The sequence below is a fragment of the Anser brachyrhynchus genome, assembly GCF_964034855.1.
Source record: "Anser brachyrhynchus genome assembly, chromosome: 11".
NCBI lineage: Eukaryota > Metazoa > Chordata > Aves > Anseriformes > Anatidae > Anser > Anser brachyrhynchus.
Window position 1 is genome coordinate 19,902,969 of NC_137706.1, and position 22,782 is coordinate 19,925,750.

The window sequence follows — 22,782 nt, forward strand, 5'->3', positions numbered from 1 at the left end:
AGGGCAAACCCCAGCCCTGCTTCAGAAGAATTAAAGTCGTGAAGCCCTTGTTGCTCTCTACAACATTTCATTTTTCCTGATCTCTCATTAATTTTTGCTTAGCTTTTGCACTGGGCTTTAAGACCTGGAACAAAAAGAATATTTCTGCTGTGCTGAAGTCTGTTGGGAGATGAAATCCCAGCCCCCGAAGCTATTCTCACCTGCCTTCCCTGGGCGCTGTGCAGAGACACAGTGGACCAAACGCTGCGCTGCTGAGCTTTCCTTATAGGCAGCACGGCCAGATGGGGAGGGACAAATTGCTGTCCCACGTAGCGGCTGGGGACACTGTTCTGTGCCACGTAACAGGGACACAGCCTCGGCCATGCAGTCCTCTGCCCTGTGGGTTAGGTAGTGACCAAGCTGGGGAGGGCTCAGGAGGCCTCCTGGGGGCACAAATTCCTCCATAACACTGCGGGCATGGCAGGTGTCCGTCCTGCAGCTGGGCACAGGGCACCAGCCTGACCCTCTTGGCCAGGCAGACGTTTGTGGGCGAGCTTTCCCAAAGCTGGGTTGCTGAGGATGAGCCTGCAAAGCTCTGCGGCCTCTCCTTTATCTCCAGGCAAAGCAGCTGCAAGCGCTCCTCTCTAGAAGGAGCACCACATTTAGGACACCTCCACTACACGTTACAACCTGCATATTGACATTTAGAGGCTTTTATCCTATCTCAGAAACTGGGTTTCATTTGGGGGAAGATTTGTAACAACCAGAGGCAAAAGCTCGCCCTCATTGACTGAATCCTGCTGATTGAATTCCATCGAGTCAGGATGCAGAAGGCGGTCTGATGTGTTTTTATCCCAAATGGGCCAGGCACTGGCTTACCCAGGCACAGAGAAAGCACAGTGCAGGCACTGCACAGGCACAGTCAGAAGGGGAGTGCAAGCACATGTGTTGGGTCTTGCTACAAGCAAGTGCACAGTATTTTCAGAGCTGTTCAGCTGAATCTTCCGCAAGGATAAGTTCCACCATTTGGAAAGCACGTAGCTGTGCTCCAAACGGGCTGCCCCGCAGCCTGGGAGGAAGATTCAGGACACCCAAAAGTGTGAATACACCAACTGCAAACCTCCCCCCGAACACAGACGTGTGTATGTGTGCACACATACATTTATATACACACACGAAGGAAGATTTGCGCCAGCACATGGGGTTTGAAAGGAGCCCCCCCACCCCCCCCAAGAGCCAGGCTCTGCTGCCCAGTTGCTGTGCCCTGTTCTGTCCCTTCACATTTTCAGTGCAAACCCGAGCAGCCCCGCTACCAGCACCGGCAGCTTCCACCAGCGGAGCCTGTGGCTTTTTCTTTACTTTAAACCTTGCAGCAGTGCCACAAATGCTGGTTTTCAACCCAGCTGCACCATTTAGATCACACTTCTTAAAGTCTCCGAGTTTCTATTAAAAGCCTTGTTTCTGAGGGATTTATAAATCAGCTCACAAACCCAAAATTTGGCGTGAAGAGCTATGGGCTAGAACTGATTTTTTATTTTTTTTTTTAATGAAATGATTTGGGGACATTTCTAAGTTTTTCAGAATGCAGTAATTATGAAGAAATGTGATTATAGCTGTCTCTTTGTGCTACTATCATTTCTTAACACACTATAATTTGTTAACATTTTTCCTTACGATAGAAGATACTTCAATTTGCAAAGCAAAATTGCTTTTCCAGAGGAAAAAAATACTTCATAGTAAATTTGCCCACTAAAAATCCCAGCTTGTAATTTTAGCAACTTGGATAAATCTACCTCATACCTGGCAACTTTTCTTTTAAGATCAATGAGATACTTGCATGAGCAAAGCAAAGTTGTTATCTGTCCCTCTGAAATAGCTGGCTAGATCACAGCGGCACGCTAGCACCAGCACGCTATCTGTCAATGCTCAGATTTTCCAAGGACTCCAAGGTAATTAAGCAAATAAGTGCTGGCACAAATTCCATCATACCTTTCTCCTCAAGGATAGCAGTTGCTAAGTGCTTCTCCTGACTGTTGTCTTCAGGTGCCCGCAGTCCTAGCCCGTGTTTCTCAGTTTCAGAGGGCCCTCCTGAACAGGCTGTACTGATTCTATAGTTGCAGTCTTCTTTTTCTTGGGCAAGATTTAGTCAAAGCTACTTTATGATGATTTTGGTGGTTGAATTAGGTTTTATTAGTTGGGTGATATCCAGTCAGACCATTTCCAGTGACCTCTGTTTTGCGATTTCTAATTTTATGTGAAGTCTTTGGTAGAATTTAGAACTTCCTTTAATAGATGCGAATCTGCTGGCTTTAAAAATTCAGGACAGGACATCTAATAGCAATTGATTTTTATGATGTCTGTGGAAACCAACAACACCTGGGCTCTAGCTGCAATGCTGTTCTCCTTTGGGAGGGAGTGAGGGTGGAACTAAGAGCTCTGCAAAAGAGCAAGGTGACGATACTCCATGTGCTCGTGACACGCCAGTGCAGCAGCCTCATGTTTTACATGGAGGGTTTTTTTACACACTTTTGCAGCCTTTTGTAAAAGTGACATTAATATTCCTACAGTCATGAACAATTCAAAACCTCAAATTCAGAGCTGGCCTTGCAGCACCGAGTGGTTTTGTGAATTGTCCCACAAATCTCCTGAGAGAAATAGGTCCTCAGCATCTTAAAAAAATATTAAAAAATCTGGCTTCTAACTCAAGCCTTGAAAGCTCTGATGTGAAGACACAGGTGTGAAGGTAAGTGCACATTTCTGTGTATCCATTCTGAAAAATTTTGGTGCAGTAATTCACATGACAAATTTACTTGGGTTCATGCACCTTACTCCTTGGTAATCTGCAGGATCACTAGAGCTTGCGGCTGTATGAGTCACAACAGTAAAGGGAACACCTACTTGTAGGAGCTAATAGGCAGTTAAATTTTGGCTTCCCTTAAACTAACAGTAAAATTCCTACTGACTTTGATGGGGCCAGCGTTTCACTCGAGCTGACTTAGCAAGTTCACGCATATTTACTTGTAGCACGGTGCTGCTAATTAACAACCTGCACTGAGCTGCAGGAGCCTCTGCCTCCTCCTCAGGCCCAGAGCTGCAGAGCCACCTCCTGGACCCTGCACAGACAGAGCTCAGCCGCTCCGACTCCTGCTGGCAGCCGGAGCAGGTTTTGGGGAAGAGCTCCGATCACCGAGCACCTGAGTCCAGCCGCCTTTTACTGCAAACACCCTGGCACACAATCACTTAGATAACTGATCAAGCTCCATTTTAACAGTAATCAGATTTCTTTGTCCCATTAGTCTTACTGGGAAGCTGTTCCAAAATCTCGCTGATCTGATGTTAGAAATCTAATTTCCACCCTCAATGCATTCATGGCCAGTTCATCCTCATTTGTTCTTGTGCCAGCTCTGTTATCTAACTTAAATAGCCCTTCTCCCAACTAGTGTTTACCCTGATGTATTTATAGATGGCAATCATACTCCCTCTCAGCATTCATTTTGCTAGATAAAAGAAGCCAAGCCTTTTTTTTTTAGTCTCTTCTCATATGCTCCCCCTTATCCTCCCACTTGCTGTTGCCTGTGTGTGTTGCAGCCCCAGCACTCCCCTCGCACAACCAGCTGGCCCCGTACACACCAGGAGGCCTTTCACTCCTCTGCTCGCCTGTGTCTCAGTGTCCTCAGGTTTTACCTTCAGGGCATGAGCAGCTTCCTAAGCAGCAGCCAAATATCTGTCTGGCGGAGGGGAAATGGAGGTGAGATACCTTCCCCCCTGGTCCTAGAAGAGAGTCAGGAAGACTTGGCACTGCTCCCTTCCTATGCAGACAGACCTGCCTCACGAACTGAAGTCCTGAACCTCCCAGATTTTTCAGTCAGCCCCCCCCTGCCCACCTGCCTTCCTGAGGGAAGTGTCCCCTGGGCGCACTGGTGGCAGCAGCAGGGGCAGTGCCACGGCCGTGCCGGTGCCCTGCTGCCAGCCTCTGCCTTGCTGGGCCAGGGCAGGACTGGGAGACGAGAGCAGGGACAGCAGGAAGGAAAACAAAAATTATGTGAATAGGAGGGTGTGAAAGGAAAGCAGGAAAATGGATGTAAAAGGAAACAGAACAGATACTGAAGCAGAGAGAATACGAGGGAAGAGGAGAGACACAGAAAGAGAGAAGAGGATGAGAGGGGCAGGGGGAGTGCATGAGAGAGAAAGGCTTCTCAAACTGGAGTGGGGCTGCATCTCCCCACTGCCCTCTCTTTGTACCTTTGCCCAAGCTGCCTTTCTGAAAGAAGTGATAGAGGAATGGCTCCGGCCCATCGCCTCGAGGCGTGATCTCCTTTAAGCACAGGAGGATAACACATCCAAGGCTCTGGCTCAGCAGTTCAGAGAATTCCTCTGCCATTTTTTTTCATTTTGCATCTGTGCTGGTTCCTTTGTGACCCCAGCTGGCACTAGAAAGAAATGAATCCTCCAAGTACAACTTGTGCACATTTCCCTGCAGAAAGTGGAAATGGCACCAGACAAACTGATTAGGAAATGAAACTCGTTAAGGCAGCCATTAGGGGCTTTATATGCTCTTTTGTCTTACTTGGCTAGAAAACTGCATAGACAGAAGCAGCGTATTTTTGGCCATCCTCAGCTATTTAGCACTGCAGAGCATTCTCATGAATAAGTAAGATGGTGGAAGATGTAAAAGAAAAGTCAGGCCATACATTTTGATAAGTGACCTAAAAATATCAGATCCTTTTTTTTTTTTTCCTTTTTTTTTCCCAATATCAGGACAACCTGCTCACCAACTACTGATAGCCAGTACTACAGCGAGGCAAATAGCTTTCGGGCTTGTCCAAATGTGCCACTTGGGTTTTATACCTTTTCAGCAGCTAAATATTTGAAGTAGCTATGTGATGAGATTGCACTGCAGGCTGGGAAATCAAGATAGGTGCTTGCTTTGACCTTTCCTGACTTTATTTAAATTACTGCAATAGATTACTGGTCCAGACCCACACTCGTGGTGTTCATCCTAAATTTGACATTATGAGCATTTGCACTTTCAATCTGGGGAGTAAAAATGCATGATGCAAAGGGACCATCTACATCAGAAACCATATTTACACATCTGTCTAAACTTTTCTCTGAGAAATCTCCAGAGCCAGCACTCTTAATACAATTTAAAACAAAAAAATGTCTAACAGGAACACCTGTAGAAATAGTTTCGCATGCTCTGTTTCATAGGATAGCATCTTTTTTACATTAATTTTGTTCTCACAGCTTTCCAGTTAGCAGAGCTACATTTGGATTAAGGTGACACAGCCTGCAAGTACCATCATTTTTAAAGCTGACAGCCTTAATGGAATCAATTGCATTTCCTTTTTCTTCTGCTCCCTACCCTTCGTGCCACTTTGGCTTATTAAGGCTCTGAAGGAAGAACTGTCTTACATTTACCATAGCTAAGTCTATCGCTAAAGTGGTGAATTCAGCGCAGTCCACGAACAGTCCTAGGAAATCAATAGCAACATGTGATAAGTAATGTCCTGGATGTTTGAGTATTCCAGTCTGAAGAGCTCTGCTGGAGAGCCTGAAGTAACTGCACAGCTCTCAGAATGTCCTGGATGAGAGCAGTGCTCAGAAGCATCCTTGATATCTTCTTGCATCTATTTTTGTCTGTGTCGGTAGGAAATCTGTGTCTACTGATTTGGGAAACCATGATATAGCAAAGTTAGACTACTGACTTAATGCTTCATTGATTTACTTTCATTATAGTAATGAATAATTGCAATTATCTAGTTATTTATCTTTTGAGAAGCAAACATACCTTAGAGTTGCTAAGACAGCAAGGCTTATTGACCGACGCTGGCACATGCTGAAACTCCCATTACAAGGCACAGAGATTATGAAGATACACGGAGGGGAAAGCAGACCTTTTTGTGTCTGTCACAGCTACGATGTCAGGAAACTGCTACACAGGATTTTTAGATAGCACTGGCAGGCAACAGGATCCAAAAGGCATTGCTCTGGTTTATTTCCTTGAACTGATAAGAACATTGCTACAGTGGGATGGGATAATATCTACCTTACTGGAGCTGTTTCCATCCACATTACTGGTAAAGAAGCGTGAAGTCACACCACATGATAGTGTGTGGTAGCTTGGATTGGAAAAACAATGTACGCTGCCGCTACCTTGAGATATATCTGGGAAGAAAACAAGTAATCACAAAATACTTTGGAAGCCATAACGATTCTTAAGAAACTGAAAAGACGCTAGAGAGAATCAAGTTTAGAAAACTGATAAGCATTTTGTTAGAGTACTGGGTGCTATAAGACATCTCTAGATGAGATCTATCCTGAATTATAATGGTATGAAGCTCTTGACTACTATTAACATTAAATAGAAGATTTTAAAAAGCAAAATATTTATATAATACTGAGTTATCGTTTGGAAGATCTTAAGAAAATAATTCCTGACAATCCATCTGTGTTGAGGGTCAGGGAAGAAATGCAACACTCGGGATATAGACAGTCTACAACAAAGTTTCTTCTCCAGTTTAAACACATGTAGGAGCCACTAATGATAACCCTTTTAGTTATGAAACATTTAATTAAAACTTTTTGTTGCAAGAAAGGTAGTTGATGTTATAAAACCAAGGTGCTATCGTGGTACCAAGGAGTCTAAAACATTTTATAGAACTTTTTATGGAAAGGCTTAAAAAAAGCAAGTTGCAGCGCTGAAAGGGAAACTTTGGCAGTTACAGCTTTACACTCAGAGACATTTTTATTTCCTCTCTTAAACTTACCAATACATTTACCAAATGAAACAATTTACCAAGAAAGACATCATATTTATACTGGCAGTTCTAATGAAAACATCAATCCCAATCTGGTTTCAGCTTAATAGCAAATTGATATCTATTTCAAAGCTGCATCAGAAGAAAGGATGACAAGTTCAAACAAATCAAAACCATTTAAACAGCCAAGCCCTGTAAGAAGTAAATAAATGAGTTAGTTTTAATAAACCACGGGCTTAAATTGCAAGAAGGGAGGTTAGTTACAGGAAACACCTTCAGATGCAACGTGCTGGGACGGCTGCTTGTCCCCAGTCCCAGAGATCCTTGATGAAGGTTAGAAGCTGATGGTGAGGAAGGAGCAGGGCCCTGCTGGCACTGCCTGCGGGAGGGGGCACCAGCCGCCATCAGCCACCCTGCCTTGCCCTCTGCTTCTCTGCTCCTGCATTTGCATTCTTGTGAACATGTACTTTGCTTTGCTGACATCTTGTGGAGATCTAGATTTAGCTTAATTTACTGCAAAATATCCCGTTTCAAATAAGTGGTTTTATCTGCAGGGTGTCTATTATGTAAGTGCAGAGGCACAAAGCTGAGGGAGGGAAGTGCACGTGCACATGTATATCTGACCGAGCATTTTTTTTTCTGCTGAAACATGCAGAGCAATTTCTGAGGTCACTGCAGAACCTTTCAGTTCTAGTTATTTTCCGAGGTTATTGCTTGCAAATTATCTCAGACCAATGTGTGATTCCAGCACTAAAGTATTTGAGTTTAACTTCTTTCAGCTCACCACTGCAGCCAGAGACCACATGGCCTGCCAGGACTCTGCCATCTCTCCTAACTATAACTTGCTGATATTTGCAATAGAATTAAAAAGAAACAGCTACCCCTGGGGGTCTGCAAATGAGAGCTGGGACTGGAACCCAATTATGGCAGTCAGTGTATGCCCATCACAAACACAGCTGCTCACATACAGCCTTGGACCCGCTCGTGAGGGCCTGACTGCTCAGCAGAGGAGCAGGGCTCATCCACCTTTCTCACAGCCTGCGGTCCCAGCTAAACGCAGACGCTTCAACCCGTGGCCTTCTGCTTTGTAGGTGAGCGTTCACGCCTGAGTCACGCTGGCTCTCAGCTCTGCCTTCCCCCTTCCCTTATCTGTGTGTCCCCTCTCAGCTGTAGGCAAGAAGGACCAGCCTGAAGTAAAAGAGGTACGGTCCGCTGCCTCTGCTGCGAGATAAGAGGGCCATACCGACGTTAGGGAGAGGCAGCTGACACTTCACTAGTTCACACCCGGCTTATCTGGGTGTAGCGTGTGCTGTGCACCTGAAATGAGCTGAGTGAAAAGTCTACCAGACTGCCTCGCTACTTAGCACGGTGCTGAATTAATGAATCTGAGCTCGTACACAAGCCTGCGTCACCAGAAAGCTTTTCTTCCCTCATTGCATGCGGCACCATAGACTCAGAATTACTCCCTCTACACAGTTCCATTTGGTTGATACTTAAGTACCCACACAGGTTGATTTACCTTGATAACACAGTCCATTTTCCACACATTTATTCATGAAGCTCTTATAACTGCTGGCTGGAAATACATCAAATTCAAATCTAAAGCTATTCCAGTAAAAAGGAAAAAAAAAGAAAAAATTTTAAAAAAACCCTAAAGATGAGAATTTTATTCTACTAGGAACAGAATGTAAAGACTTAAAAGGCTAAAAAAGAAATAAAAAGAACGATTTAAATTAAAACAAAAACAACCACCACCAATTAAAACAAAAACCCATGAAGGTTATGTCAATGTAAACATGGAGTGATGTGTCCTGTGAAGGGACCCGTGATGACAGAGCCCTGCCGTGAGCGCTCGAGCTTCGGGCTGTGCTCCAGTGGAAGGCCCTGGAGGCCTGGAGGAAGGCCAGGGCGCTCCATCCCCTGAAAGACCGAGCTTCTGCTCCGCGCCAGGGTTGTGAAGTGACACAAAGAGCAACGATCCACATCGTGCAGTGGGAGGAGGACAGCGTAGCACGGAAACTGGGCACCAGACCAACCATGAAAAAAGGCAGTAAGTAAGCACTCTGCAATAAATACAAAACCAGACACCTCAAGCTACAAAATGGAATTGCTTTCGTCTTCCTCTGAGCTGTGTTTCTTGTGTGGATCTTCTCCACCCTTACAGGGTGTCAGTGGGGTGGCTGAAGACTGAGCAGGAGCGTTCACTCTGACACCTTTTACTGTGCATCATCTGTAGGATCATTTCTGTAAAGGTCTTATCTAGGCTGCAGTACTCTGTAGGACTCACAACACTCTCTTTTATTGAGCTTTGCTTAGATTTTGGCTCTCAGCATAGGATTCACCCGTATCAGAAAGTCTATTACGACTCTGATAAGACCTCAAGCATTGCTTCAGCCCATTGCCAAGTCTTTGCGCAAGTCCTGAAATGAAATTTCTGCTGCTTTCTAGCACTACTGCATAGCTTTCTCTTCTGTCCCCATGTCCTTGAGTTAAACGACCCGTGCTTTAAAATTCTCTGTTGGAATGCAATATGGATGCAATATATTGTTCCCATGCTGGGGAGCACCATTTTGCTTTCAGGCTCATTGGGGAAAGCCTGCTCTCAGATCCACGTGCTGTGGTTAAGCTCTGCCAGCATGGGTGGTTTTCTTTCCCACTGGCTGCTGGGCAGAACGTGTGTTATGCTGCCACATCCTTCATCCACAAACACAGAAGAGTCTAAGGGCTGCCTAGGGGGGGTTCCCTTTCTTATAATCTCTCTCACACATATGCACGCATTATCAGCATCAGAAGAGCTGAAGACACAAAGACCAAAAACATCCTACAGAAATCAATTAATGTGCTGGAAGAAATTACAGCCTCCAGGAGCTGGTGATCTGCTCATGTGACTGTTCAGAAACAATGACGACACTACCCTAACACGAGCAAACAAGCAAAATAACAGCGAGGGAGGTTTAGCCACAATGTTATAGCCTGTATCGGGCTAGACCTTGCAGTCACTGCTCAGGTGAAATCTCAGCCAAGGTCCTTGGGTTTGCACAGGATTATATTCATTGCATGAGTACATCTGCATAGCATTCTGCCCTTAATCCACATGCATGACTCCAGGTGAAGACTGAAATCCCTGCTACATTTATGTAATATTGCTACTCTCCTTCAGCATCCTGTGCAATGCACAAATATACACACGTTCTCATACACGCACGTGTTGCTCTTGCCTTCCAGCCATGCTACAAGTCTCTCTTTCTTATCTGTGACCTTGTCTCCATCTGATTTTCTGCTCGATGGAAGCAAAAGCCTGAAAACAGCATTGGTAAGGCCAAAGCTGGAAGGTGAGTGATGGGTAGAAAGTTTCTGGAGGACAAGCTACTGGAGGACAGTGAGAATTTGGCAGGAGTTTTCAGAAGCCCTTGTGCAGATTTTGTACATGTCCTCCTAAAACAAAGACCAAAACTTGAAACAATGCTGATACCTGTGGACGTTTTATAATGAGATTAAGATGAAGCAGCATGATTTCTGACTTCTTAGTCTTCCTCTGCAAGCTCAGAGAGCACAGTTTGTCAAGGGGGAGACAGGAAGAAGACTGTTCTTGTGACCTCCAGAAAAAGCTGGCTGACCCCACTCAGCCACAGCTACCTGAGTGGTAAATTTATATGGCTACAAGGATTGCACAAAGCAAGAAGAAAGAAAAGGCCTAGCCTCAGCACTCCCATCACTGAATGAGATGAAGGGGAAGGAGACATTATTGAATTTCTTTCTAGAGGAGCTCAGGCAGCACCACTGAGCCAGCGCTGTTTGGAGGAGGAAAGTCATCTGTCTATCTTACCTGCGAAGGATGAGAAGAACCGTTCTCAGCATTAACCTTTCTTCAGGCTTCTTGCAGAGTGTGAGACTGGGATGCCATCAGGTTGATTGGGAAATCTCCATTAATGGTAAAATATGGAGAAAAAAACAACTCTGTCTGAAAGGAGCGGTTCGATTACTCCAGTCAGGAGCTCCCAACCTCAGCAATACACCTTATTTTCACATTTTTAAGTTGTGCTCTTAAACATGCTGGGTTACACATACATTAACTAGAAAAGCACACAAATAAATTAGGTGGAACAGGCTCTGTAAATATATGGATAAAGTGTCACTGTGAACAAAATGGATGGCCGAAAAGTTCAGACCAATTTTCTGTGCCAGCAGCTGTGATCTGCTCTCCTGGAACTTGGAGCCCCACTGCTGCTGAGATGTGCCACAGTTGTCTTTTGCATGTTCATGGTCTGGCTCTTCAAATGATGTTGAAATGACAAATTTCAGGCCAAATTGCGCTGGCAACTAGCCAAGGATCAGATGAGCCCTCTCTGGCAACACTTTCATAAATTTCTTACCCAAATGGGCAGCTTAAGCAGGAGCCTGCAAAGCTAAAATTGAAAAATAAGAGGCAATCGGAGGAGGTCCAAGGCTGTTTTTTTTTCCCCATCTTGTAGCTATCAGAAGAAAGAATGCTCTAGTATAAGCCTGAGTGATCTAAACATGAGCTCAGGCAGCAGAGTTTTCACCCAGCAGCCCCTGATGTGTTTGATATGCCTTCGCAGGACATCGTGCCCCTTGTACAAGGACCAAAGTCATGGTGCCATGACAGAAGCTCCTTGATTAAGTGCCAGCTGCAGTAATATCTGCTTTGAGAGGCTCCTTCCAGGTGCATCCACAGATGCTAGGTCAATCTCTGCCTGTTGCAGAAGCTGGATTTTACTCAGACTTGCAGCTTCAGCCTTGCAGCCATCCAAAGGGACGTGGAGCAAAGTGCAGTCAGAAGGCAGCAAACCCTGAGGAGATCCCCACTGGGGACAGGTTGGAGGAAACGAGAAGGAAGTAAAGCCATCTCCTATCTGGCACTCTGTATGATATTGGCCAGAGAGGAATGAAGAAGATTAACAGCATTAAAGAGGAGATCACATCCCCCAAAGTTCAGCCAATCTGTCAAGACAAGCTGGCCTCCATGCCAGTAGCAGAAGTTAGAAAGAAGCATGAAATATGATCTCAGTATTACTTTTTTTCTGACTAAAGAACCTCCCTCTTCCTCACTCCTGCTTTCATCAGCTCCTGTGAAGAAAATTCCCATCAGCTGTCTTGATGATGGGGATTGGTCTGCACACGGAAGAAAGTGACAACTAATAGAGGAGGGCTTGAATCAAAAACTGCAACAGACAAAAATAAAACCTTATGATCAACCCAGTCAACCCCATTCCTCACCAAAAGGTTTTCTGAAGGTTTCGCAAAGGAAAATTTTGCACTACATTAGAAATGCAGCTGACATATATATTAAAAAGGGAGTCTGTGTATTCTATGCAGCATATTTCATATCTAGGTATAGCCAGTATCTTGTAAGTAATATTTCACGCATAAAGCACCTTAAATCAGTTGTAAGTTATATTTGCTTTCCTGTCCCTGTTAAGAGATCATGGTATTCAGGGCGAGAACGGAAATGTCATTATTTCTGATGCTCGATAGCACGTTATACATCACAGAAGCTTCTGTTTCTCCAACATACAGGAATACAAGTCTGTATTTGATTAACATAAAAAGACCCTTACCAGAAAGTGAGTAATCTGTATTAGTCATCCTCATGGCTGGAGTATAAGATACACTTGGCATGTCATGGCCCTTCTCCTTCTGTTTCCGTCGATACCACACAAACAGTGCCAGCAAGACCATAATAATTAGAAGGAGAATAATAATTCCAATTATTGCTCCCACTGAGTGCCTCTCTGATCCAAGAGCAGGGCTAATTTTAGTATAGGGGTTTAATTCTTCCATCATGAGAGCCGCTGTTAAAAGTAATTCATAATATATTGTAAATTGAATTGCACATTTCATTTTTGAGATACTACTCTTTTAAAGCAAGTAGATCATTGTTAAAAAAAAAAAAGAGGGAGGGGAGGAGAGAGAGAGAGATTTAACAAACAGAATTTCACTGTACCTTGATCACATCTGATTCCTTTGAAGCCTGGACTGCAGTAGCAAGTACCTGTGACATGGTCACATGTAGCATTATTCATGCACTCACACAGTTGTTTGCAACCATAACCAAATGTTCCTGGTGAGCACTCTGGGAAGCCAAAGAAAAAGATTGGAAAGAATCCTGATTGTTTTGAGGAGAGGGTGAAATCCTTGACATGGAGAAGCCAGCAGAAAAGTCTCTCTTGTTTAGCTTGCATTACACTACTGTTAGATTTCTGTTTTTAAGCCGGAGATAACTGTATTTAGTGTACAATTTGAGGCACTACTTATTGAGCTGGAACATTCTTTCTGGAAAAGTCATACAAGACTTCACAATGATTAAATTTATAATATGTACACACTTTAAAAGCCTTGATATATATTAAAGGCGTAGAGAATTTAACAGGGCATGATCTCAGAAGCTGTAGACAACATCTTGAAAGAGCAAAGCATTCTCCACCACCTCTGTACGTTGTTTTCACAAGGGGACTGCAAACAGAAGTTTAACTTACCTTTATATGAACAAAATAGACTTTTACCAAACAAATCCTACATACTTTCATATTTATTACCACTAGTGCTAGAGGATTAATATAGCATTGGAGATGGAATTACAGAACTGAGCATCTGAATGGTTTGATTTGCTCCACTTTTGTATTAGAATTCCTACCATTGAAGGAATTTCTATTGTGCCTTTATATTTCTATCAAAGACAAAATGATTGAATGTCCAACTGAGAAATTTATTCATACAATTACTATGATGGGCTACTACAATAAATCTGTAGGCAGCTTACTAAATTTCTTGAGGCAATATTCAATATCAAATTGAAAGAAACAACTTCTGTCAAATCCTACTTATTTTTATAGAGAAGAAATTATTGAACGCATGCACACTTGCTATGATTCTTAAAAATACGGTGTTTGTTTTAAGATGTGACTTCTTTTGTGTCACCACAAATGTTTTGCACAGCGTGACAACGCCTCCCCAGTGCGAGTCTCTAAGTAACTTCCAGTAGGCAGATGTTGATATTAAATAATGAGCATTAGCCTGCATCTTTATAATGATTTGCAGTACATATTAGAGGTGCATCTCTTTCTTCCATATGCAGGTCCCCAAATAATGAAAAACAAAATTATTTCAATTAATGCACATTCTGATATTAACCTGTAACTTACTTAAGGTTACAGGTCCTACTTAAGGCTGCAGGCCTCTGCGTTTAGGCATTTCATCATGCTGGATGTGACTGCCCATCCAGCAGGATTCTGAGGAGGAAGGAGTCTTAATGCGAAGATACTTTTAGATTAAGTAGCACAAAAGCAAATAAATGAATACATTAGTAGTTTGGATAGAAAATAAAACCTCAGGCTTTGTACAAAGGTTATAGATTATAAGTGCTGTTTCTTGTATAAAACCATCTACTATGATAGAGCTCTATATGAAACTTTTTACTTTCCTATTTTATTCACGGTTGCAGTAGAGGAGCACACAAATTCACAGTCAATTGGCCACTTACAGAATTACACTGGTGCCATATGTAATCCCTACAAGAGCATGCAAATTTGGTCCTGAGACACATACTTGGATGAATGTAAGTATGTGTAAATGGAAAACATGTTCACAAATTTAGTTATACGTACTAATGCATGCACACAGATGTGTAAAGTAAGCTTCAGTGAAGAAGCTTTAAGTCAGGCTTTTCACTTGCAAAGCTAGCAGGGATGTTACTGTATTAAGCCACTGACAAAAATAAATAAATAAGTAAATAAATCGGTGGAATTAATGCAATGGTGAGGTGAGATGGATTTTACCCTGTATTTAGAATCCAAGTAAGTGTGTGAGAATTTTCTTTTGATTTACTATACTGGACAAACAAGTAATTATTCAACTACAGCACATACAGTTTCCACTACCTTAAATCTTTGTTCTTAAAAGAAGCTATTTGGCACAGTGTGCTAAACATGCCAGCAAGACATTGACAACAATTGCAGTAAGATATGCAAGCACCCTTGCAAGGTAATTGAAGTTCATTGTTAAACGCTTGCTCGCTACTCAAGTTAAATGTAATCCTTCCAAAAATGACAAACAACTTTTGTTTCCTTGACCTGTTTTCATTGTAAAGACGAATCTTTATTTGGTCCACATCTATAGCATAACAGCTTTGGCAAGAAAACTCCAATATTACTCAGAAGTCAGAACAGAAGGACGTTTTTTGAACTGTCTTCCTTCTGTCTTCCTCCATGCCAAGGGAAAACTAATGCTGCTGCTCTCAACAGCATTAACAAGGCATGATACCGTTTGTGGTTTTCCATTAATAAGGGACCAGAGGTTTGGGAAGGCTACATCCACTGAGTGCAGTGACTTGTTTTTATCTCACCTAACTTTAGGGTGGGAATGGAAAGGCCTAATTTGTAGTGGATTCACCATATTTCATTACACTTAAACAAACTGGCTGGCTTTCCAGAGGTGCCTTCTTCTCCCTGTGTATTATGTAAGGTGCCTGGGGTTACGATGTTACTGACATCCACACCTCAGTTCATGGCCTCAGTTCATTTCTGCAAAGAATTCTGACCCCCCCCCCCCCCAACCCTCCCCACAGAGGAATGGAAAAGGAAGTCATGCAGCAACTTACTTTGCTCACATTGTTTGCCTGTAAATCCAGTCCTGCACGTGCACTGGCCGGTGATGTGGTCACAGTCTGCTCCGTTCTGACACTGACAGACATTGGCACAGTTTTTTCCATAAAAAGCAGTTGGGCAACCTGGTTGGAATCAGAATAAGGAAAGTAATAAGCTGAAACACAAACCCAGATGTGTTAACAGCACAAAATAGGTAGGCCTATAAATCTAAGGATTTTCAGCCTCTGTATATCTAAAGACATTTATTTGATGATCTAAATGCAGAGCTACCACGGCAGCCAATTTTCTCGCAGTAGTGTTTCTTGTATCTTACAGAACTGCCTCTTAAGCCTTTCAGAAGAACGAAAACCTGATCCATGTACACAAACTACATTTTCAAGGAGTGAAAGAAGATGGCTAGACAAAAATTCTCTAAAAGGCCAGAGATCAATTAATTACTTGCAAGTGAAAGGGCCTTCTCAGAAGGCTCTCCAGAATCTGATCTCCTCTGTCGTACAGTGCTTATAATTTCGCTTTGGTAGGATGAGAAATCTCAGACACTTTCCTAGAGCAGACAACGTATATCGGGGCTTTAACAAGCAGGGGCAAGGACTGTACAAATTCTGACACTGAGTCAATAATCTAAATGATTGGTTCCTCTTTTACAGAGTGCCAAAGGTATAAAAAACCTCGAAAAGCTTCAGGACATTTTCCTTCAGGGTGGCACAAAGTTATTCACAAGTATGAAGCAGGTGGTTTAACAGCCAAGACTGCAATACTTGGAAGAGACACGAGGTAGCAGCACATACTTTGACAGATTCCCTGACAAAATAGCGTCTCTGAACGGCTTACGCTGAGTGCAGTAGAGCCCCGTCCAACCATGAGTACATCTACATTCTCCATCGTAAGGGCTGCACATTGCTCCGTTGTGGCAGTTGCATGAATGAAAGCAATCAGGGCCCCAAAAACCTGTGGGACAAGCTATGAAAATAAGAAACGTTTGTCAGCTGACAAAAAACCAATGATACCACGAGTTCTGTGGAGGAACCACAATAAAGAGAGAACCTGTGAGACACCAGCAAAGGCAGGACATCACACTGAGGACCTTGGCATCGCTGCAGCAGCGATTCCCTGACCATGACTGGTTCTCCCAAGCCAACAACTGCTTTGCAAAGCCAGGTGGAAACCTGCACTGGCCAACCCCGGCACAAGTGATTTCTTCTCCATGTAGGTCAGGTGGCAGCATCAGGTCTGTGCTACGTGTGGGCACTGAGAACCACTGAAACAGTGATGCTCAAGACTACATTATGCTAAGTGCTCTGGCGACTCTCCCTGCCTTACTGGTGCTATCTGTGAAGACAATTTAGACAGGGTTTTAAGATGTGGAGGTAATTTAATTTTCTTTTTGATACTCAGGAATTCTTGCATAATAAAGCACAGCTATTCGTGGTTTACTTTTGCTATGCAATCAACTGCTAAAATTACCACATTCATTTGAAGCGTAGAGCACTACTCAAATTATGTAAAAATGTAAAGAAAACTTCTTTCAGTATGAATTCCCATCCACAAAATCAAATTGCTTTTGTTGATGGGGATAATATTAAATTAAAATCTCCAGGTCTATTATATATTTCTACAAGTACAATATTAATACATTTTCAGAAGTTATTTTAAGCCTCCCTCCAAAAATGAATGCAGTAAGTTACAGTTATTAGTGCCAGACTAAAAGATCCAAAATGATGATAACCCTTCAATATAACAACTATATTTTTGCTTTAAAAAGCACTTTCCATTGCTTCCTATTAAAGACATGAATTAATAAGGCATGGTTCCCAGGAAACCTGAAAGTACAGAAACCATGCCTATTTCCATGTATGCCATTGGCTCCGATTCTGACGATAAATGCAAGTTTCTGGCATATGACAGACATATCTAAAGCCAGAATGAATAGCAAAAAACCTGCCATGACGTAAATCAAACAAAAGGTCACTGAACTCACACAATGTAAAGCTGAACGGGATTTGGCCTAAAGTATTCATGTTATAAGCAAACAGAAATATTTTTCAAAAGCCTTTGTAAGTCAGAGCTGCAGGGTCTTTTAATGCCTCCAGAACTGGCTCTGGAGCTGGAGCTAAAATTATCTCCTTTGTGGCTCCATCTCTCGGTCATCCCAGGTTAACTGGTGCGGAGGGAGGTGGGACTGAAATAGCTCCGTGCCGTACTGCAGTACAACAGGCCAAGTGTCCGCAGGAGCCTGGTGTGAGGCCAGCTTCACGTTGGGAGATTTATACTTTCTTTACAAGAAGGTAACTGTGGAAACAGGCATGTTCCTGCTTTGTTCGTCCAAAATACCAAGCAGCTATCACCATTGCCTCCTGCCTTCTAAACTGGCAGTTGTTGCAACTCAACTGGCCTGCCTCACTTGGTAAGAAAATCTCATCTATTTTCAAGGTTAACAGAAACTAACAGTCATTTCCCAATTACATGGCTAAATATAATGAGGAATCTGTGCAGCTTTCTGTCTTTTTTTTTTTTCTTTTTTTGAGTGACAGCAATATTCTGCCTGTGGAAGACACACAATAAAAGCAAAATTACAGCCGTCTGTTTTTATCCGATTCCTACTTTATCACTTGAAGTTTAATATATTTTACTCTGGAATGCTGTCTAATATGCTAGTTGTATCCTGAATATGAAGTAACAGTTCTGAATGATAGGATATTGCTTCCCTCTGTGATCTATCTTCAATTAAGGGATGCTCTCAGGAAATGACACTTTGGGATCAGCAAATGCCAATCTTCTACCTGGGCAATTTTTGAGAAGAAATCCTCCATCCCTCCAAGCCCACATTGACTTTTACAATTAAATTACATTTAATAGAAATATTTCAGCTGCCTAATTTCTCAATTCTATGGGCTCAGTACATGAAAACATTTACAGGTTAATAATTTCTAATGTAATAGCTGAAAGAAAATGATTTCAAAAAAATAAATAAAAGGGAATTCAGCTAGAAATTAAAAGGGAGCATGGAGCTTTCTTTTCTGATAAGAGCTTGTGACCTCCCTTCCCTGTAATAGGAGCTAGTAACGGCTTCTGCAAATTCCAACTGCATAAACTAAGCCAAAGCTAACTTAGATTAATTAAAAGAAATAAGCTATAAAGAGAGTAAGGCACTGGCTGCTGTAATACTTCAGGGATTTTCCTAGAATCTGCCTTTAACTTTCAGAAAACACTAAACAGGAAAACATGTTATTTTAAAGTGAAGGTGGAAAATTAACTCTTTGCTTACTCTGAGAGCAGTCCTTCCCTATCCAGCCTGGAAAACACTGACATGATCCATCAATAGGATTGCACGTCCCATTCTCGGTGCACTGGCAGACCTCATCACAGTTCTTCCCATATTTTCCACTGGGACAGACTGTGGAAATACAAGGCAGTTCACTGAAAGCTCTTCATAATGAATATTACGAAGTCACAGGACTTAACATTTAGCAATTAGAGAGAAAAATAATTATGACATTTTTCTTTGCTGAAGACTAATGGGCAAAATTTTTCTGGAAATAAGGAAGAGGCAGAAGAAAGCATTCAAGTCCATTGTGTTTGCTTACTTCCCAAGCATAAAAACATGAAACATCCTGAAACATATTTTTCTGCTGGAAAATGAATCTAATATAGTTAGAGGCATCTATCCACCCATTCACCTTGCTGTAGTACATGTTCAATTACGTTGCAAATGAAGGTTTAACGGATTATATATCTTTGACTGAGAGTTGTTAAACTTGTGCTGTATCTTTATAAAAGTAGGGTCTATTCTTGCTGGCCACCTAGCTTGTTCCTGAAGTTGGAAGAAAAGAAACTTAGATTTTTTTTTTCCAGAATCATCTTGTAGCAGCCTAAGCACAGTGACATAAAACTAATAGGTATATCTTCAGCCTCACACCAAACGATTGGAAATCTTTAACTTTAAAGTTGATGGAAAGCTCTGCTCGGTAATGAATGAAATGTGTAATTTCTGTGCTCCTATTGGCTGTGTTCCCTGACAAAAACAAATATATTTTCAAAACAAGATAAAATCCACAGTCCATCTTTGGAAAGAATGTAACAAATGGAACTGGGCTTGTATCCTGGTAAATAATAGTGATGTCAAAAAAGTGATTAAGGCACTTCCCTGAATTATGCAACTGGTTTACCACTTCAGTCCCTCTCACTTTCTCATATGCAGTCTCTGCAGGTGACCTCGATCTATCCTGACTGTGAAGCAGCCACAGATTGAAATCCTGAGCTGTGATTCATTTGCTTTTATACAATATGCCATCTTCTACTCTAACTATGGCAGAAACCTGAGAATGATGCAGAAAACAATAGTGTATAGTCTAGCTGCAGACTTATCTGTAGGAGTGGATAAAGTTGGCTTTCAAATTATGTGCTAAACAGAATAGTTCTCTACCTGAAAAGAGATAAAACTAAACACATTATATGACACAATGAAAAGAACAATATACGGACACAAAGAGAAAGAAAGAAGGAAAGAAACGGCTTCATATCACAGAAAGAGCAAAAACTAAAATGATATGTCAGCCCAGGTTTTCATATATGCTAGCATCATTATTCACTTCCAGTACTCTATACAGAGCAGTTCAGTGCAATATTTTTATTGCATCTTTAAGATGGAGATAGATAACATCACTTAAATGAAGCCTGGATTTTTTGTGTGTACAAAAAATAGTTCTCAAAAGACTTACTTAAAACAGGGACTGATTTACACTGCAACGTGGAATACTAACAAATTTGTGGTCCAAACACTGATTCTGACAAAGGCAACAGGTCATATTTTATAAAAGAAATGCTTCCGTTTGGCACAGTGAGAGCTAGCAGAGGGGTTCCTACCATGTGAGCACCTCTTGTCTTAGTGAAATAGTATGATGCCCTCCAGGATGTCAGCACAGAAGGATTACAAAACCTATCCTGCCAAAATGGTTCTTCTCTTGTAAAGCTGTGAGATCCACATACAAGCATTTCTCAAAATGCTTCAAACGTTTTAAACAAAGCTGTAAGGTAAGGACTAATACTGCCTTCTTCAGGAACAACCTGATTGTACAATGCAGGCAGTGATGTTAATTAGCTATAAAAGCTCTGAAGTGGGACTCTGAAAGTCTCTGTGGGATGTCAGGTGTGTTGCAGCAGCAATAACATGTTATTATCAATCCATCTTGCTACATGATTGGGAAAGATATTCATAAAACAGCTGCTTAGTTTTGTGCTGCTTAGAATCCTTAGTACAACCATGTCAACTTGTACAATTTTGGAGGTTACACAGCTCCTTGCATGCATGTGCTGCTGCTGATGGGAGAACATTCCTGCTGCCAGAAAAAGAGACAGCACAAGGAGATGAAAATTCAAAAGTGAAATCTTTGTTTCACGTTTTTCTAATGGAAAACATTAATTAGCATTTTTCTTTCTCCAAAATAAAGTTACATGCTAACTCATTATGACAAACTGCAACACAAATTGATTTTAATTAGGACATGAATATTTTAAAATTAATTTGCTGGATAGATCAACATTTCAAAGTAAAACCAGAAGTGCTGAACATCTGAGCAAAAACAAAATAGAATTTTCTTAAGAGGATAATTAGTCCTGCTTACGCTTTGAAATCTGGCTAACTTTTCACATAAAATGGACAAATTCACTGAAATATGTTCATTTTAATAAATTAATTGGTATAATGTTTAGTTGACTATACAGCATAGGGAAAAGGAAACATGGTTACATTTAATCTGTTTAATGATTTTGCATAAGTACTGTCTGCAATTTCTAACTTACTGAAAAGCAGGTCATTAAAAAATGTCAGTTCAATTTTTACAAGGATGGTGACTTCACAAGGGCAGTAGCCATTAAGAATAATCTCTTTTAAACTTGTGTGTGAAAAATATCCCCAGTGGTATGCAATAACTCAGACTCTGCCTAATACTGTAATGATTTTGCAAGCAGTTTTAGGATAAGACTGAAAATGGAACCTGTGGTTAAAAGTGGACTAACATTCAAAAGTACAGAAAAAGGTACAGTGAGGCACGCTGGGGAGAGTTGGAACTATTCTTAACCTGTGAGAATGAACTCTTTCACTGCCTCATTGCCAATTTTTCTGTTTCTTACACTTGTGTTTGGATGTGTGTGATTTCTGCTGTTCCCAGAGTCAGGTCCTAGGTGGTGTACATTAGGCTGCATGCATTAACTTGGTGTTTGGTCTTCTGTAACTGAGCTGTCCTGCACCTTAACTAATACCTACTGCTCCTGCTGAAAAACAGTGTGTGAAGGTGTCATCGACATTTAGGATATGATAGGCTTAGCGAAAAGGAAAATGAAACCATTGGATGGCTGATATATTTACAGCAGGTGTCTCATTCCGTATTCATTTCAACACAGAGCGGCAGACCTGTATTATTTATGAAAGCAGGAGCACATCACATTTACAAAAGGGTGACTAAGTACCTATTTGCATTTTGCCTCTGAAGTAAAGAATTCTTGTGATCTAAACTGCTGAAACAAGGGGAAAAAATGCAGAAACACTGTGATCAGTCTTACTGCAGAGTCACAGCCACAGAAACTTGGGAAAGATGGTGGCATTTGGGGATCCTGGGCTCAGTACCTTGGTTGCAGAGTGCGCCAAAGAATCCTGGCAAACAGTCACAGTGTCCTGACACGTGGTGACAGGGACCGCTGCTGTGCACACACTGAGGGCATGGCTGGCTGCAGTGGTGTCCATGGAAGCCAGGGGGACAAACTGAAGACAGAACAAAATAAACCGTCACAGGTTTGCAGATTTCTCACTGCTAAGAGCTTTAGAATTCTCTCTTTGTCTTAATCCCAAACCAATAAATTTTCTGTTTTCTAAAGTCACATAGTTTCACGAACAGCAGAAATTATGAAGCCAGTTAGAGTATCCCATGTCTAATAAAATGTCATCTCTGAGTAAAACTGCTCAAACATTTACAGCAGCCTACATCGTGTAAGTGCTTGGCTATTCTATAACACAGATGAGCTCTCACAGCACCCTCTCTCTCTCAAGACACTAATTTGAGTCTCTCTAGGCCTCTCCAGCTAAACTTTCACAAAACATGTGAGTTTAAGACATTTGATGCCTCATATCCTGCTGGCAGATATGGTTAATACCCGATAACATCTTCCAAAGCTTTTAAGATAGGTAGGAAGAGAAGCATTCACACGCATAGACAACGGAAATTCAGAATACCGTTTCCTTAGCAAATTAAGCTAAGAAATCAAAGAAGGAACATTAGGAAACTATGTTTTTCTTCTAAGCAACTATGTCAAAAGCTGATTTCTAAACACATTAGGTGCAATACCTGTGTTCAATTAGGACCTTCAGTTTATACATGCCATTACAGGAGCAGCAACCGTCAGTGATGAACAGAATCTAAAAACGG

The 22,782-nt window shown here is 41.9% G+C and overlaps 1 protein-coding gene across 20 annotated transcripts in view; it reads right to left on the bottom strand.

Annotated features, from left to right (window-relative positions):
* Positions 1–22,782, bottom strand: part of MEGF11 (multiple EGF like domains 11) — a 287,680-nt gene that overhangs the window by 18,668 nt on the left and 246,230 nt on the right. For 9 of the 20 annotated variants that reach the window (XM_080551466.1, XM_080551456.1, XM_080551467.1 and 6 more), the window contains 7 exons: positions 21,987–22,121; positions 18,630–18,758; positions 16,196–16,324; positions 15,358–15,486; positions 12,706–12,834; positions 12,320–12,553; positions 6,029–6,147 (listed from right to left, as the gene is read on the bottom strand). In XM_080551466.1, coding sequence (XP_080407592.1) covers positions 6,029–6,147; positions 12,320–12,553; positions 12,706–12,834; positions 15,358–15,486; positions 16,196–16,324; positions 18,630–18,758; positions 21,987–22,121 — 1,004 coding nt within the window. The other 11 variants (XM_080551471.1, XM_080551468.1, XM_080551459.1 and 8 more) reach the window with 6 other exon arrangements.